The sequence below is a fragment of the Lepidothrix coronata genome, unplaced genomic scaffold (genome assembly GCF_001604755.1).
Source record: "Lepidothrix coronata isolate B3197 unplaced genomic scaffold, Lepidothrix_coronata-1.0 Scaffold7, whole genome shotgun sequence".
Classification (NCBI taxonomy): domain Eukaryota; kingdom Metazoa; phylum Chordata; class Aves; order Passeriformes; family Pipridae; genus Lepidothrix; species Lepidothrix coronata.
The window spans coordinates 7,175,937-7,193,144 of record NW_016690187.1 but is presented as its reverse complement, the minus strand read 5'-3'; the positions used below and the strand labels follow the sequence as shown (position 1 = coordinate 7,193,144).

The 17,208-nt window shown below is 37.6% G+C and overlaps 1 protein-coding gene across 1 annotated transcript in view; it reads right to left on the bottom strand.

Annotated features, from left to right (window-relative positions):
- Positions 1 to 17,208, bottom strand: part of TTN (titin) — a 244,207-nt gene that overhangs the window by 55,659 nt on the left and 171,340 nt on the right. Inside the window, exons 217-246 of the mRNA XM_017834916.1 lie at positions 16,879 to 17,172; positions 16,194 to 16,493; positions 15,787 to 16,095; positions 15,506 to 15,696; positions 14,584 to 15,013; positions 13,764 to 14,072; positions 13,209 to 13,357; positions 13,084 to 13,116; positions 12,853 to 12,982; positions 12,453 to 12,752; positions 12,048 to 12,365; positions 11,663 to 11,959; positions 11,261 to 11,560; positions 10,252 to 10,566; positions 10,013 to 10,161; positions 8,988 to 9,138; positions 8,619 to 8,900; positions 8,225 to 8,527; positions 7,814 to 8,116; positions 7,413 to 7,694; positions 6,655 to 6,954; positions 6,262 to 6,564; positions 5,853 to 6,161; positions 5,486 to 5,767; positions 4,958 to 5,257; positions 4,518 to 4,811; positions 1,455 to 4,421; positions 1,035 to 1,355; positions 638 to 922; positions 132 to 431 (exon numbers count right to left, since the gene is read on the bottom strand). Coding sequence (XP_017690405.1) covers positions 132 to 431; positions 638 to 922; positions 1,035 to 1,355; positions 1,455 to 4,421; positions 4,518 to 4,811; positions 4,958 to 5,257; positions 5,486 to 5,767; positions 5,853 to 6,161; positions 6,262 to 6,564; positions 6,655 to 6,954; positions 7,413 to 7,694; positions 7,814 to 8,116; positions 8,225 to 8,527; positions 8,619 to 8,900; positions 8,988 to 9,138; positions 10,013 to 10,161; positions 10,252 to 10,566; positions 11,261 to 11,560; positions 11,663 to 11,959; positions 12,048 to 12,365; positions 12,453 to 12,752; positions 12,853 to 12,982; positions 13,084 to 13,116; positions 13,209 to 13,357; positions 13,764 to 14,072; positions 14,584 to 15,013; positions 15,506 to 15,696; positions 15,787 to 16,095; positions 16,194 to 16,493; positions 16,879 to 17,172 — 10,806 coding nt within the window. The remainder of the gene's footprint in view (positions 1 to 131; positions 432 to 637; positions 923 to 1,034; positions 1,356 to 1,454; positions 4,422 to 4,517; positions 4,812 to 4,957; positions 5,258 to 5,485; positions 5,768 to 5,852; positions 6,162 to 6,261; positions 6,565 to 6,654; positions 6,955 to 7,412; positions 7,695 to 7,813; positions 8,117 to 8,224; positions 8,528 to 8,618; positions 8,901 to 8,987; positions 9,139 to 10,012; positions 10,162 to 10,251; positions 10,567 to 11,260; positions 11,561 to 11,662; positions 11,960 to 12,047; positions 12,366 to 12,452; positions 12,753 to 12,852; positions 12,983 to 13,083; positions 13,117 to 13,208; positions 13,358 to 13,763; positions 14,073 to 14,583; positions 15,014 to 15,505; positions 15,697 to 15,786; positions 16,096 to 16,193; positions 16,494 to 16,878; positions 17,173 to 17,208) is intronic.

Sequence of the window (17,208 nt, the reverse complement as noted above, 5' to 3'; positions counted from 1 at the left end):
TACATGAATATTTATGTTTATCATTGAGTAGTTAGTAGCACTGTCCAGTTTAGGAACAGTAGCTTTCAAGAAACACAAAATCTTATTAAAGTTAGCAAAAAAACATAAAATGTACATAAAGGCATACTTACTTAGAGGATCTGTTGCTAGAACAGGTTTTGGTATGTCACTTGGAACACCTGACCCATATTCATTGACTGCCGTCACTCTAAAATAATATTCATTTCCAGGCACAAGGTTTGCTATTTGGAAACTAGTTTTCTTTAGTTCTGCAGTGACTGTTGCCCAGGTCTTCCTGTCAGCCTCACGTTTCTGCAGGATGTAATGAGTCACGGGGCTACCCCCATCATTCTCTGGAGGTGCCCATGAAAGATGGCATGACATCTTGGTGACATCTGAAACCTTGAAGTCTGACACAGGTCCAGGAGTATCTATAAAGAAATTTCAATTTACGTTAGACTTTTCTTCTTGAAAAGTTGAAATTAAAGGGGGTTAACAGCTTTCTATATGGGGGGAGTTAGTGTTAGCTGATACAGTTATGCTCAAAAACTGTAGGATCTAGGAGTCATAAATATTTCTGCAATGAACATTCAATATAGTTATAAAATTGTCTAAAGATATTTGTCTTATTACTTACCCAGGACTCTGACATTCACAAATACAGCCTTTTCTCCAGCTGCATTAACAAGTGTCAATGAATATTTGCCTGAGTCATCACGTGTTGAATCGGGAATGACACAGAAGGCCATAGTGTCAACCAGATCAACTTGTCCTTTTCTGATGACATTATCAACACCCATTCTCCTCCAGGTGACTTTTGGTGCTGGGCGGCCCCTAACAATGGCAAAAAGTCTAATAGGGCATCCTGCCCTGACTGTGACTAACTTTCTCATGCTTGCATCCAACTCAATCTCAGGAGGTTCTGAAAGACAAAATTAAAGAAATAAAATGCAAAGTTTAGCATGTGAATAAAGTAAACCTAAAGCAAATAGAGGCTGGATGTAAACACTGATAAAGCGGATGGGGAAACTCACCAAGAATTTCTTTGGGAGACACAGCTTCTTTCAGTTCAGCTGGCCGACCAAGGCCAACCTGGTTTTGGGCAGAAACTCTGAACTCATATAATTGCTTCTCATCCAGGCTGGTGGCTGTAAATTCTGTGTGAATAACTTGGGCAGCAACATTACATCGTTTCCATCCTGCTTCAGGATCAGCACCCTCAACTTTTGGTCTTATTTCCACAACATATCCAATAATTGGAGCACCACCATCGTACACTGGTTTTCCCCAGCCAAGGGTTATGGAAGTCTTTGTGCTATCAACCACTCTCAAGTTTGTGGGAGGACCAGGTGGTTCTGAAAGACAGAAAAAATTACAAATAAGAACACAGCTGTACAATTTAGTCATCTATCATGTTACATTAAAAAAAATATAAAAATTCAATGGTATTATACCTATCGGGTCTTTGGCTACTACAGGTCTTGATGGCAAACTTGGTTCTCCAAGTCCGACTTCATTTTCAGCACTGACGCGGAACTGATATTCATGACCAGGGAAGAGATTAGTAACCTTCTTGCGTCTCTCTGGGATTGCAGTCTTAGTAACAGGAACCCATCTCAGTGATCGTTTCTCTTTCTTCTCTAAAATGTATCCTGTAATTGATTTGCCACCATCATATTCTGGTGGATTCCAAACTACAGTCATCTCTTCTTTGCTAACTCTTGTGACATCTGGAGGGTCAGGGCGTCCAGGTCTATCATATTTTGTTTTTGCAATAATTGGGTGTGTTTCTGTTGGTGGACCAGTGCCCATTTTATTCTCTGCACGCACTCTGAATATATATTCATTACCTTCAATGAGACGTGTCACTTTTGCATAGTTTGTTAGGACAGAAGAAGAGAATGTAGACCAAACCATACGCTTGCTTTCACATTTTTCCAGGATGTAGTTCTGTATTTCACAACCACCATCATCTTCTGGCGGGTCCCAAGTAACAGTACATCTATCACTTGAAATGTCAGTGACTTTTAAGTTTCTTACAGGACCAGGTTTATCCAAGACAATAACAGTAGCATATGCCACGAAGCTACCAGCTGTGTTAGTTGCAGTAATCACATATTTCCCACCATCACTACGCCTTGATTTTGTGAGAACAAACTTCGATGTGTCAGAAGTTGTTTCAATACTGATTCTTGGAGATCTGGTGAGATCTGTGGCATCTTTGTCTTTTGTCCATACAACTTCAGGCTGTGGTTTTCCTCTGACTCCAGCCTCAATTCTAATTGGGTCACCTGCCTTCACAGTTAAAACCCCACTTAACTTCAAGTCTAGCACTGGTTTCTGCAGATCTTCCTTCACAACAACTTCAGCTGTTTTCACCCAGCCACTTTCACCAGCCTCATTCTTGGTTTGAACTCGGAATTGGTAAGTCTTATTTTCCATACATCTATCTACCATGTAGTGTGTTTCCTTAATGCTGCCTTTGTGAACCCTTTCCCATTCATCTGAATCTTTCAGTTTTCTCTCAACATGATAACTTAAATTGGGACTTCCACCATCATAATCTGGCCTTCTCCATTTCAGATATACAAATGTCTTCCCTTTCTCTGCAATGTGAAGATTTTCTGGCTCTCCAGGCTTGTCAATAGGATTGATGGCAAGGATGGGAGTCTTGGTCTCAATGCAAGGCCCTGGACCTATTTTGTTTTCTGCACAAACTCTGAAGAAGTATTCACGGTTCTCTACAAGATTTGCCTTTACTAATCGTTTAGTGACATCAGAGGAGACAATTGACCATCCCCTTTGATTTGGTTGACGGTACTCTACTATGTAATTTGTAATTTCAGAGCCACCATTATCCACTGGACTCTCCCAAGAAATCATACAAGAGTCTTTTGTGACATAGCTTATTTTCAGGTTTTGACATGGTCCAGGTCTGTCAAGTACATTAACAATAGCAAAAGCTTGAGCCTGTCCACAGCTGTTCTTAGCTGCTATTATATATTTGCCGTGATCAGATCTTTTGGCTTCTTTCACTTGCAGTTCAACATTCGGTAGATCATGGAGTATTTCAACATGCTTTTCTTGGACTAGTACTTTGCCATCTTTAGACCACGTTATTTCAGGATCTGGCCTGCCTTTTACCTTACCAGTAATGCGTATTGTTTGACCTACTCGGACAGTAATTAAATCTCGACAGGTCACATCTAGGCTTATTTCTGGAGGAGAAAGGATATCCTTTGCAAGTACAGTTTCTGCCAGTTCTCTTGGTTCTCCCTCTCCCACAATGTTGACAGCTTTTATTCGGAACTTATACTCATTTCCTTCTATTAATCCAGGTACTCTGAAAGCACACTGTCTAATGAGTTCATCCTTATTAATCCTATTCCACTGTGTAGTTCCAGTTTTCTGACATTCCACAATGTATCCCAGAATTGGGCTGCCACCATCTTTGAGCGGCTTTGTCCACACAAGATCAGCTGTTTCTTTAGTTTTGTCTTTTAATTTTGGATTTATAGGTGGTCCAGGAGGAGTGATTGGGCGTGATGCTTTTATTGGATCAGAGCTTGGAGATGGTTTGCTTAAACCCACCATGTTTTCTGCAAAAACTCTGAATTCGTATGTGTTGCCTTCAAAAAGACCAGTGACTCTGTATTTCATATCAAGTATAGGTGTCTTATTGACACGCACCCATTTACCAGATGCTTCCCGACGTTCAAGTATGTAACCAGTTATTGGAGTTCCACCATCAGATTTTGGTAGGGTCCAAGACACTGTTGCAGCATTTTCTGTAATATCATAAACAGTTGGTTTACCAGGTGGGGATGGTGGATCAAACATATATTTAGCAACTGTTGGTTCTGAATCAAGGGGTGCACCAATGCCTATCTTATTTTCTGCACGAACACGGAAAATATATTCATAGCCTTTCTGCAGTCGTGGAACCTTAATTTTTGTGTGACTTGTTCCAGAGCTAACCACTCCCCAAGTTTCTTTCTTTGATTGACGCTTCTCAACAATATAATTAATTATAGGACTCCCACCATCATCTTTAGGAGGGCGCCAAGAAATAACCATGTATTCTGGTGTTACTTCAAGAATATTAATCGGACCAGTTGGTGGGCCAGGAACGTCCAAAACTGTAAGGTGTAGAGCCACAGTTTTGCTGCCAGCTGCATTAGATACTGTGAGTAGATATTCTCCTGTATCTTTTCTTACACAGTCTTTAATAGTAAGCACGGTTGAATAATTGTCAGTCTCAATCTTGTATTTGCCATCTGGTTTAATTTCAGTGTCATCAGTAACCCATTTTGCAGTGGGAACTGGCACACCTCTCATAATTGCTGGAAGCCGCACTGTGGTTCCAGCTTTAACAACAAGACCTTCAATTAACTTCACATCTAGTTCCACAGATGGAGGTACTGAAATGACAGAAAAACAGAAATTACCTTTTCAAGGGAAATGCATAAAGAAAGAGAGAAAGAATAAGTGAAACAACACGAAAAACCAAAAATTACCTAGTTTTTCTTGACACTCTATTGGTATAGTTGTATCAGGAAGGCTGAGACCAACAATATTCTGAGCTCTCACACGGAATTTGTATATTTTTCCTTTTTGTAGGCCTGTAACAACACAGTCTAGCATAGGGACCGTCTGGAACTTTGTCCATTCATCTGCACCATCTTCTTGATATTCCACCAAATATCCAGTTATCTCAGCACCACCATCACGATCTGGTCGATCCCAAACAAGGGAAACTTCAGTCTTGTCAACATCTACATGATGCAGATTCTTTGGTGGCCCTGGAGGATCTTTTAAAATAAAAACACAAAATGGTTACTAGGATGAAAAATCTATGGTATCAGTGTATCATGTTCACATTCATACCAACATGACAATCTCAAAATTACCAATAACAATATTAAAAAAACAAATTATGTAACTTAAAAACACTTACGCAGTGGATCTATAGCTTTAATAGGCTTAAGTGTTTCCACATATGGACCTCTACCAAACTGATTCTCAGCTGCAACTCGGAATTGATACTGAGTGCCTTCCATCAGATATTTAGCCATATGACTGCGTTTCTTGGAGGATGATGAGATGGCTACCCACTGTGCAGAAGCTACATCTTTCCTTTCCACCACATAGTTGGTAATGACAGAGCCACCATCATCTTCTGGTTCCATCCAAGTGAGATAGCAAGAGTCGCTTCTAACATCACTGACTTTCAGATTTCTGGGTGGACCAGGCTTATCTAAAATTGATAAAAATGAAATCTGTTATTTATTTGATAATCAAAGCATTTCTTATAAAGTTTAAGTAAATTTCAAGATAATATATTTAATGTAATTTTTAGTCCTTTTTCTACTGTGTATTTTTTATAAAACTTTGTTTATTGATATTTTTCAGAAATTCCTTTATCTCTTAATCTCTATTTGTAGAATAAGAAGATGTGGTATAAAAGGAACATCAAAAAGATTACCTAAGACCACGACTTTTACTGAAACAGTCTTTGAACCAGCTGGATTTTCAACTGTCAGGGAGTAAATTCCACCATCTTCATGGACCGTGTTACGAATTTCAAGCTTACTACCAACTCCTGTAACCTCAATATCAGCTTTGGGTGAGACTTCATGATCTCCTTTCTTCCAGGTAACTTTTGGGAATGGAACACCTTTAATAACAGCACTAAGTCGCAGGGTATCTCCAGCTTTTACATGCTGTTCTCGGGCCATATTAGCATCAAGTATCAACTCAGGAGGTTCTGGAATCAAAAAGATAAGTTTTGAGGAAAATGAGGGGGAAAAAAAATGTTCTTAGGTAAACTTATCTGATTTTATTAAACTCACCAAGCCTGTCTTTTACTTCTACTGGATCACGAACGTGGGCTGGATCAGATTCACCTGCTGCATTGACTGCCTTCACCCTGAACTTATAGGTCAAACCCTCAGTAAGGCCAGTGACTTTGTATTTTGTGTCAGGACAAGAATCTGCTGTAAGATTAGCCTGTTTCCATTCTTCATCTCCAACTTTCTGATACTCTATTAGGTAGCCAATTATCTTTCCATTTCCATCGTGGCGTGGTGGTTGCCAAGATAAATCAACTGAATTTTTAGTTTTATCTACTGCTTCAGGATTAACAGGTGGACTTGGTTTTGCTGTTAAAGAAGCAAAAAAAGAGAAACTATTAAAATCCTTTTCTAACTGAAATTAAGAGTGCATTAAAATTTCAATGAGAAATGAAATTTGATACTTTACCGATTGGATCTCTAGCGAAAATTGGCTTTGATGGTGGACTAGGATCACCAACACCAATTTCATTTTCTGCTGAAACACGGAATTCATATTCACAGCCTTCAAGGAGATCAGGTACTTTGAACTTTGTACTCGGGAAAATTGGGTCTTTGGTAGCTTTGACCCATCTTGTAGCCATTGTTTCCTTCTTTTCTACAATATAGTTTGTTATTGGCTTGCCTCCATCATACGGTTTGTTCCAAACCACTACTGCAGAGTCTTTGGTAACATCCTTAATGATTGGTTGCTCAGGTGCATCAGGAACACCTGGGATGGGGAAAAAAAAAAGAGTGTATAAGCATTACAAACAGAATAAAGATTAGAGCATTAAAGTAAGGTTGCAAATGAGAAACATACGGAAACGGTCCTTGGCTTTCATCTCATCAGAGATGAGAGGATCACTTATGCCATAAAGATTTTCAGCATAAATTCGAATTTGATATTCTCTTCCTTCAAGCAGCTTAGGAACTTTGCATGTTGTTTTCACTGTGGCAGATGTAACTGGCATCCACAGGTCTTTGTGTGTATCCTTCTTCTCAATAATGTAATTTGTGATTTCACTGCCTCCGTCATCTAATGGAGGTTTCCAGGAAACGACCATATGATCTTTATAGACTTCATCAAATATAACTGGGCCTACTGGAGGTGATGGGCGATCTGTTTGAGAAAAAATAAAGCATATCCATGCTTTTATATGAACTTCACATAACATCATAGATTAAAAAGTGTCAATACAGTAAATACAGTATAAAATGAGAAACCTGACATCACAGTTTTAATAAGGAATCAAGACCTCAGGACTATTCCTCCTTAATATATATTTGACTCACTGGACTTAATTTCTTAATGCTTATAAAGTATTTGGTGATTAACATTTTCTACAGTGTTGATGGTCTCTAAATGCATTTAGAGACATTAAATTATTCATCCTGAATAAACTAATCCAGATTTAACTACGTACTCGAAATTAATAAGTAGCTTTTCAGTATAACTAAAAATGCAGTAAATCAAAATATTGTAATAAAAACCACATTTCAATACCTACATTTTATATAATTCAATTACTTCAAATCACTAATAAATAACAGACAATACTGTTGTTCAGTAAAACCTACCAACAACATTCACTTGACAAAATCCTTTTCTTGCTCCTGTGCTGTTCTCTACAGTCACACAATATTTGCCTGTGTCTTCACGGACAGATTTTAGTATCCCTAAGCAAAGAGTTGTAGGAGTTGTCTTGATCTTTATACGGTCATCTTCTTTCACAACAATATCATCCTTTAGCCAAGTAACCTTTGGTGCAGGCTTGCCTGAGTAACGTCCAGTCAGGCTGAAAGCTTCACCAACTCGAACAATAAGCTTGTCTCTAAAGTCAAGGTCAAGTGTGGGAGGAGCTGAAAGACAATATTGAAAAACATGAATGCCCCAAAATGTCAGCAATATTAATAAGAAAAAGTAAGGAATCAGTAAATGTAAACACTGTTTTCAAAAGAAATATGAAAAAGATACATACCAATTTCATCCTTGCACGTGATTGGTTTAGTGCAAAATGATGGCTTGCCTTGCCCCACAATATTGCAAGCACTCACACGATACTCATAGGTGTCACCCTCTTTCAAGCCTTCTACAGTGTATTTCCTATCAAGCATTTTCTCCTTTGTAACTTTGTGGAATTTGTCTTTACCAATGAGACGGCTCTCTAGAACATACATGGTGATATCTGAGCCTCCATTGTATTTTGGAGGGTTCCAAGTTAGTGTAACAGAGTTCTTGGTAACTGCTTTTACTTCCAAGTCTTCTGGACGGTCAGGAACAGCTGTGAATAAACAAAAAATATGGTAAATGCATTTTTCTGCATATTCAGCATACTCCTGCATATTCACCTCATATTATGACAGTTATCCAAACTCAAAAATATTCTTACTTATTGGATCTCTAATGACAATCTCTTTTGTTGTCTCTGTGAATGGACCCATGCCAATTAGATTCTCAGCTGCAATTCGGAAAAAATAGGCTTTCCCTTCAATGAGTCCCTGAACAGTAGCATTCTGTCTTGTAACTGTGTAGCTCACTGGAGTCCAAGCTCTACGGTCAGCTTCACGTTTTTCAATTATATAGTTGGTAATAGGAGAACCACCATCATCTTCTGGAGTAAACCATGACAATTTACAAGAGTCATTGGTGAGGTTCTCAGTAAGGAGTGGCATTCCAACTGGGCCTGGCACATCTGAAAGCAAGGAAAAAAATGGAGTATTTAAGTATACATGCTGAATTTTAAGAAATCATACTTGTTCACCTGGACTGAAGTTGCTATTTACCTAGCACATCAACAATAATTGTCTTCTTCCTCTCACCACCGTCATTTTTAGCAAGAAGAGTGTATAAACCCTGGTGACTCCTTTTGCAATTCTTGATGACTAAAGAAGAACTAATAGCTGTTTCTTCAATTTTGGCTTCTTCTGGCAAAGCGTGGTCATCCCTGCTCCAAGTCACTGTTGGAGGTGGTTTTCCTGAGACATACGCTATGATCCGAATTACTCCTCCAGCATGAACAACAATTCTGTCCCTGACACTTGCATCCAAATTAATATCAGGAGCCACTGAAGGAGGTGAACAAAAAAATTCAATGAATTTTTTTCTCACTTTCAATTAGAGGTACTAAAAATGTAAATGAAAATGATAAATACCAATTCTGTCCTTCATTTCAATAACATCTGTGACTTCTCCAGGTTCTCCGATGCCAGCAGCATTCACTGCTCTAACTCTAAATTTGTAAAAACATCCTTCTTTTAATCCTGCCACAACGAACTTGGTTCCTCTAATTTCTTTATCTTTTACCTGGAAAAGATTGTTGTAATGTCAGCTAACATCAAGATATGATCCATTTCTTTGCAAAGTTTGAAACAAGTCTTACATCAGATATTATTTCAGATTTACAAGCACACAGTGGTATTAAGCATATATGGATCTACCTCACATAGAATTATTCAGAAATTGTGTAAAGAAATACAGAACATGGACATACAAGCTATTCTAAAGATTTATGTTTTGATAATTCTACAGAGACAGTTGCTACAGCAATCACAATAGTCTGGTCTCAGAAGAATTACATGTGTTTCTGGACACATAAACTCATGTAAGTGAAAGTGGCAGAAAAAGGAATTCTGTTCTTTTCAAACCCCAATATGAAGGCTTTTAACCTGAAAACAGTGTAGGAAATTTAGGTATTACTTAAATTGCACCCAGATGTTTATGGAGATATAAAGAATCCCCAAGATGCACACCAGTTAAATTTTCAGTAACGTATTATTGAAAAAAGGAGGAAAATGTAGGGACATAGTGGTTGTAAATGCTTTGGCACCGTCTGATACCAATGAAACTTACTTTTGTGCCAGTTCTAACTTGGTCTTTTGGCTTTTTAATAACAAATCACCTACACACTTTCTCACATCTTTAAACAGAAATTATTAAATTCCAAGTTTAGGAATTGCAAAGTTAACTTGATATTAAGAAGGGGCAAGTACTAACTTAAGTTTGGTCTTATATTTTAAACATATGAAGATAATTATGGGGCAAAAATGCAAACTTTTAGAAAATAACTTGAATAGTAAAAATGTATAAAGAAAATGATAGTTTGTTTTTTTTCTGCAGCAATTTACTTTGACAGACACAGAAAGAAGAAATGCAGATTGTGTAATAGTTTTCCACCTACCCGTTCCCATTCTTCCTTTCCTTCCTCTTTATACTCAACAATGTAGCCAGTGACCCTGGAACCACCATCCTTTATTGGTGGAGTCCACTCCAAGTCTACAGAAGACTTTGTCCAATCAGTAACTTTTGGTATAGGAGGGCCGGGTGGGGCTGAAAAATATCATCACATAGCATAACAATATATTGTGTGTTCTACTTGAATATTTTCAAATTTTGGAAAAAAGAATCTAAAATATTTACCAATAGGATCTCTAGCAAGTGCTGGATCAGATGGCATGCTCGGTGGGCCAACACCAGCTGCATTGATAGCTGAAACACGGAACTGATATTCAGAGCCTTCAATAAGACCTGTGACTTTGTATGAAACCCCCAGTGTCATAGGCTTGATAGGATCTCGGTTAACCCTGGTCCATCTCTTTCCAGTGGTCTCTTTGCGCTCCAACCAGTAACCGGTAATAGGAGAGCCACCATCATGTTCTGGTTCTTCCCAGTTTACAGTCATTGAGTCACGTGTTATACTGCTAACTGTTGGCTTGTCACAAGGTCCAGGTACAGCTGGGGAAAAAATTCACACATATCTTGTAAAAAATATGCTAAAGAAACATGGAGACAGGTAGCGTGCAGAGCAGCTATGCACTCACAGAGTCACCATTGCACTAGGTAGTTACCTATCTGCACAAGACTCCTCCTTCCCTCATTCAGTTTCTCATCCCTATTCAGGTACAGATAGTTCTGTGAACAATAAAGTATCTGTCCTTTAAATAACAATTGCCAATTTTTTTTTTCTTACCTTTCTGGATCACCACCTCATTACAGTGCCCAGCCTAACACAGGATGTTTTAATAATTATTTTCTCCTGTCACCCTAACACTTCTTCTATGTCAGAGCTACTCTGTCTAATTTATCTTTAAGAAGTGAAGGCAGGAAATTGACCCTTCCTGAGATTGCGAGGTTAATACTGTCTCGACTACAATAGAATGACATGGATCTTATCAGATAAATACTTATTTGTATATTTAAGCCTTAAAAATGTTGAGATTGTATTTTAGTATATACCAAGGAGGACGAACAGTATTTTTAAGTGCTACACATGGTTTTAAGAACTAAGTACTAATGGTAAAATTCTTCAAGCTATTCTAGAAAGTTTACTTAGTGAAGAGAAAAAAGTAGTAGTGGTATTTAAGAGATTCTGTACACATACCAGCATATGGAAACAACTGCCATCACTTGAAAGTATATTTCTACTTACTGAAAATATTTCGTGCTGTTTCTGGCTCACTATCCAAAGGTTCTCCGATACCATATTTGTTTTGTGCCATAATGCGGAACACATACTCATGGCCTTCCATCAACTTGGGAATAGTGAATATGCATTCCTTAGGCTCATTAGTAACAGATACCCATGTCCTCCTATTTGCTTCTTTTTTCTCTATAACATAGTTTGTAATCTTAGAACCACCATCATCTAATGGAGGAAGCCATGATATTGTCATTTTATCAGCCAAAATGGATTCAAATTTAATAGGTCCCACTGGAGGTCCAGGACGACCTAAAAGATACATTTTAATAAAGAAGAATTAATTCAAATGCTACTAAAGTATCAAACGAATGCTATCAATTTCTGTAATGTATAAGAGTTCTTGATATCTACCCAGAACATTGAGCCTCATCTCCTTTGAAGCAGTTCCCAGATTATTTACAGCTGTTATAGTATATAAGCCTGTATCATTTCTCCGAGACTGTTGAATTAATAAAGTGCAAGTATCTTCATCAACAATCTTGTTGACATGTTGATCGTAGAGCACTGGGGATTTGTCATCTGGTTTCTTTGGAGAGGCTTTTAGCCATGTTAATGTGGGGAAGGGTACACCCTTTATCTTGGCCACAATTTTAACATCTGTTCCTTCTTCAACCTCCATAAATTCTTTGAGCTCAATAGATGGTGGACCTACAATGAAATGTTGAAAAAATAACATAAAAAATAGTTCATAATTTTAAAATTAAATTTGTATTTACTGGTATCAGTTTGTACTTACAGGTCTGGTCTTTGACAACAAGTGGGCCAACAGTGGCTGATGGTCTGCTAGGACCTGCTATATTTACAGCTTTGACTCTGAATTCATATTCTCCACCTTCTACAAGATCCTCAACAGTAAACTTTGTTTCTTCCACATCACGTCTGTTGCATTGCTTCCAAGACTCTTTCACTTCTCCAGTACGATCCCAGCGGAGACATTCAACATTATAATGTGTAACTGGAGCTCCACCATCATTCTTTGGTGGTTTCCATGTCAAGCTCACTGTGTTCTTGGTTACAAGGCCAATCCTTAGTTTAATAGGCGGATCAGGAGGATCTTCACAACCAAAACAGAAATGTGAATAAATCCACTGTACGGTAACATCTGGTTTTAAATGATTTGTTTGAATTTAATTTTACTTACGAATTGGATCCCTGGCTGTGGTCCGTTGGATGGTTTCTGCAGGAGGGCCAACACCAAAACGGTTTTCTGCACGTACCCGGAAGAAATACTCTTGGCCAGATATGAGATCAGGTACAACAAAGGAGGTACTGCCACAGTTTGCATTGACTTTAGTCCAGGCCTTCCCATCAATAGTTCTTTTTTCTATAACATAGCCTCTGATTCTGTCTCCACCATCATCATCTGGCATCTTCCATGAAAGTTTACAGCTACCTCTTGTGATATCACTTACTTTTAGGTCTTTTGGTGGACCGGGGACATCTGTTAAGATAAAAGCACAACAGACACAATTTTACATAAGTATGTAGAAAAATAAGAGTAAAATCTAGTATTTGAATACTTCAATATATACAAGTCATACCAAGCACATTGACTCTGACATGCACTGTTTTTTGTCCTGCTTTATTCTTTGCTGTAATACTGTATCGTCCAGAATGACTTCTGTTGCACTCAGGGATGATAATCTCTGAACGTGTATCAGTTGCTTCCACCTGTGTATTATAAGAAGAAAGAGAAGTTATAGATCAACTTTAAATATTTTAATGTTTGAAAAATGCAACAATACTGACATTAAAAAAATTGTTTGCTTTACCTGAGCTTCTTCAGGTACATTATGACCTCCCTCCTATAAACAAAGGGAAATTATATAAATATAAAAGGGAATAGGCTTAAATGTCTAGAAACAGGTGTAGAAAAAAAGCTATTTCTTTTACTAACCTTTGCTGCTGTTTTTGCTTTTCCTTCATACTCCCAAAATGTTTTTGGAACTGGACGACCCTTGATAACAGCTGGGATTTTAATTGTTGTGCCAGCACGACAAGAAAGCAAATCCTGTGCTCCAATATCAAGGAAGATTTCTGGTTCCTCTGCAAAAATATTTAAATATATAAATTTTAAGAGCTGCTCAAAGGATATTTCTGTCAGCGTGGAGCTGAAAGCCCCCTGAAACATGTAGAATGCATGTTTATGTGAGAAAGGTTGGGTGTGCAAAGTGGAAACTGGGGAAGTATACAAATAGAAAAACTTGTTGCAGTAATTTCTTCATAAAATAGAGAGTGTTTCCTTAGTATGACTGTAGTTGCTTATCAATTTTCTAATAGATCATGCTCTGGTAATAGTCATCATGACACTTTCAAAAATGTGTGTCAATCTTTTGTTAAATTTTTGCACAATTTTTTATTCTGTTTGACTTGCTTGGCATCCTGCTTGAACATTCACAGCAGTAAGTGGCATTTAGATAGAAATACCTAAATCAGCTCCCAGAACACCTACCTAGAATATCTTGGATAGGTATTTCTGATGTTGCAGGACTTGGTTCTGATTCTCCAGCAGCATTTACAGCTTTCACCCTAAATCGGTATTTTCTGAGCTCTTTCAAGTTGGGGATAACGCATTCACAAGTAGGAAAGAGTTTGTCTCCTTCATTCACCTTCTTCCAGTCAGTACTACCTTCATCTTGCATTTCAACAATATATCCTTTTATAGGACTCCCACCATCCTTTTGAGGAGGCTTCCATGCAAGTGCTACAGATGATTTTGTTTTGTCTTTGACCTCTGGGCAAGATGGTGGACCAGGAACAACTTACAAAACAAGAATAAGTAAAAATTACCTGAGAGTTAGGGTCTTCCTATATTTTTCTGAATAGTTTCTAGAAAAATGCAAGTATTTTAATTTTCCTCTCTCATACATGGAATGTATAACCCTAGAACATGCATACTAATTGCATATATAACCTATATTATTAAGAGATACTTAAGGTACAAGACATAAATATCAAACTCTTTAAAAATTAAGTAAAACAATAATATAAAAATATGATTCTGATCTAAAGTTTATTTGGCAAGGTCTGCACTGGTGTAATCAAAGTATTAGGCACATAAAAGAGATTAAAAAAATAAATTACAGCTAATTATTTTTAAAATGGTGAAAACCACCAAATCAGGAAACTATTTGTGTCAATATATTCTTTTTGGTTTAATGAAAACAAAACATTTGATTAATTGCACTAAATGAAAAATAAAAAATAGTAGCACATTTTTTGTTCTGATGTGATAGAGTCATTTAACATAGTCATACAAATTATATACTTACATATGGGATCTGCTGCTAAGGCTGGATCTGATGGTTCACTGGGAGGGCCAATTCCAGCAAGATTTTCAGCCATAACTCTGAACTGGTACTCAACACCCTCAATCAAACGAAGCACATTGTGCTGTAGACCTTTTACTGATGGTTTTGTCACTGGAGCCCTGTTGACACGTGCCCAGTAGACGCCTCCCACTTCTCTCTTCTCCAACCAATAGCCAGTTATTGGGCTGCCACCATTGTCCAAAGGAGGCTCCCAAGTCACCAGCATAGATGATCTGGTGCGATCTAAAACTTTTGGCTTTCCAGGAGGTCCAGGAAGGCCGTAGGGATCCTTAATAACAACTTTTTCTGAGAGGCATTCATCACTTATTCCATATTTGTTTACAGCTCGGACTCTAAATTGATATTTTTCACCTGTTGCAAGATTCCATACCTGAAAAATAAGATTTAAATCAATACTTGGCTACTTTTGGAATAAACTTATTTGGAGATATGCAGTGATTTTCACTTCAAATTCTGTCTTGGAATCTCATTGACATACCTCTGTTTATTACTACACAGCTACATATGATGTCCTAAGGATATTCTTATTTCATGTGCATAGGACCAAACATAAATAAAAATGTCATCATGTTTGTTTTTGCAGTTGGTAAAATTGAATAATGCTGGAAAATGGAAAGGAAGATATCTTCTAGCTCAGCTGAAGTTAAGTAGCAATAGCGAATAATTTCTTTTGTTTTGTCACATGAGGGATACCACAGATACATGGATGGCCAATACAAATACTGGCCATTCATCCAGTAATTTGGTGTCCAAATGGAGCATGAGCACAGGTGTCTATGCAAGTAGCAGATTTCATTAGATATGTAATATTGTTATTTTTAATGCATACTAAAGTATGTAATAACGATATTTTATAAATTACCCCAAATCTTCTCTCAACAGCGCCTGTAGAGACTTCTTCCCACTCAGATTTCTTCTTACTAGCATCACGTTTCTCAATAATGTAATGGGTAATTTCACTACCACCATTATCAAGAGGTGCATCCCATGTTAAATAGCATGATTCTGCTTTAATATCAGAAACAGTAAGATTTCTTGGTGGAGAAGGACGATCTGTATGAAAGCAATGGAACATAGAACTACATTAAGAAAAAGGCAAAAGCATTTTATTAGCAGCATTTTATTAAAATGTTGCATCCTTACCATACACTTCGACGTGCACATTGCGAAATGCAGTACCAAGACGATTGGAAGCTCTCACAGTGTAAGTGCCTTTATCATTCCTCACTGTTGCAGGCAGGATAAGTTCAGTTTTTGCTGCACTTCTAGATACTTCTTCCTTGGTTATCTTAAGTGCATCAGATGTTTGGTCAATTAAAACTTCATTCTTGTCCCATTCGATCTTTGGCATTGGCAGACCTGTCACATCAGCAGGAATATTAACTGGTTCTCCAGCCTTGACTTTGATAGTATCTCCTCTCACAGCCAAGCGCAGTGTAACAGTTGGAGGTACTGAAAACAAGAAGAAAAATGACAGAGTGAAGATGAAACAGAAATTGCCTTAAAGTGTTCTGAAGATATTTATATGGATTTCTTTAAAGCAGATATACCTTCATCATCTTGTATGACTACGTTGAGGGGCAATGATGGTTCACTTTCTCCAATTTCATTAACAGCTTTGACACGGAATTCATACATATGAAGTTCATCAAGTTTTTCAACGAGAAGAGATGTTTTTGGACAGAGCCTTGCATTAACTCTTTCATAATCTTTTGAATCATGTCTCCTCTTCTCAACAATATACCCTAAGATGGGACTGCCACCATCACTACGTGGAGGCTTCCAATCAAGTGTAATGGTTGATTTTGTTCGCTCTGTGTACATGAACCTCTCAGGTGCTGTTGGAGGACCTATTAACACAGACAAATTATAATGAAAAAAAAATCAGAGAATTTTAAATTGTATAAATGCTAATGTAATGTAGTAGCTCTAGGTTTTTAAAACCATAACTTTTGTATGCAAAGGATCTGAGTATAATTATGGATAGTATAAAGTTTCTCATGTATGTGGAGAAAAAGGTAATAAGTAGTGTCTCCATAGGCACCATACATAAAGAACCATAGTAGTTTCACAGAAGTGATTTAGACATCTGACTGAAGTAATTGATCTAAGGCAGATGCCTATCCATGTAATTGAAAAGTAAATACAATTTCTGTATAGAAAGCAATTCACACAACAACATTGCTTTATTAACTTTTTTTTTTTTTTTAAATCTCATAAAGTTAGTAGTCTTACCTAATGGGTCAACTGCAAGAATGGGCCCTATTTCAACAGGTGGACCGGTACCAAATTTGTTCTTGGCACTAACACGGAATTTATATTCCTGCCCTTCAAGCAGACCTGTAATATCACATTTAGATCTTTCTGTGTCTACAGCTAGTCTCCATGTATGCATTTTGGCATCCTTCCGTTCAACAATGAAGCCTATGATATCACTGCCACCATCATCTTCAGGATCAGACCAGTTAAGCAAACACATCTTTCTGTTTGTGACCACTGGCTTTAGGTCAAGGACTGGTCCAGGAACGTCTGGAAAACAAAATCAAACAAATACGGTAAAGCCCA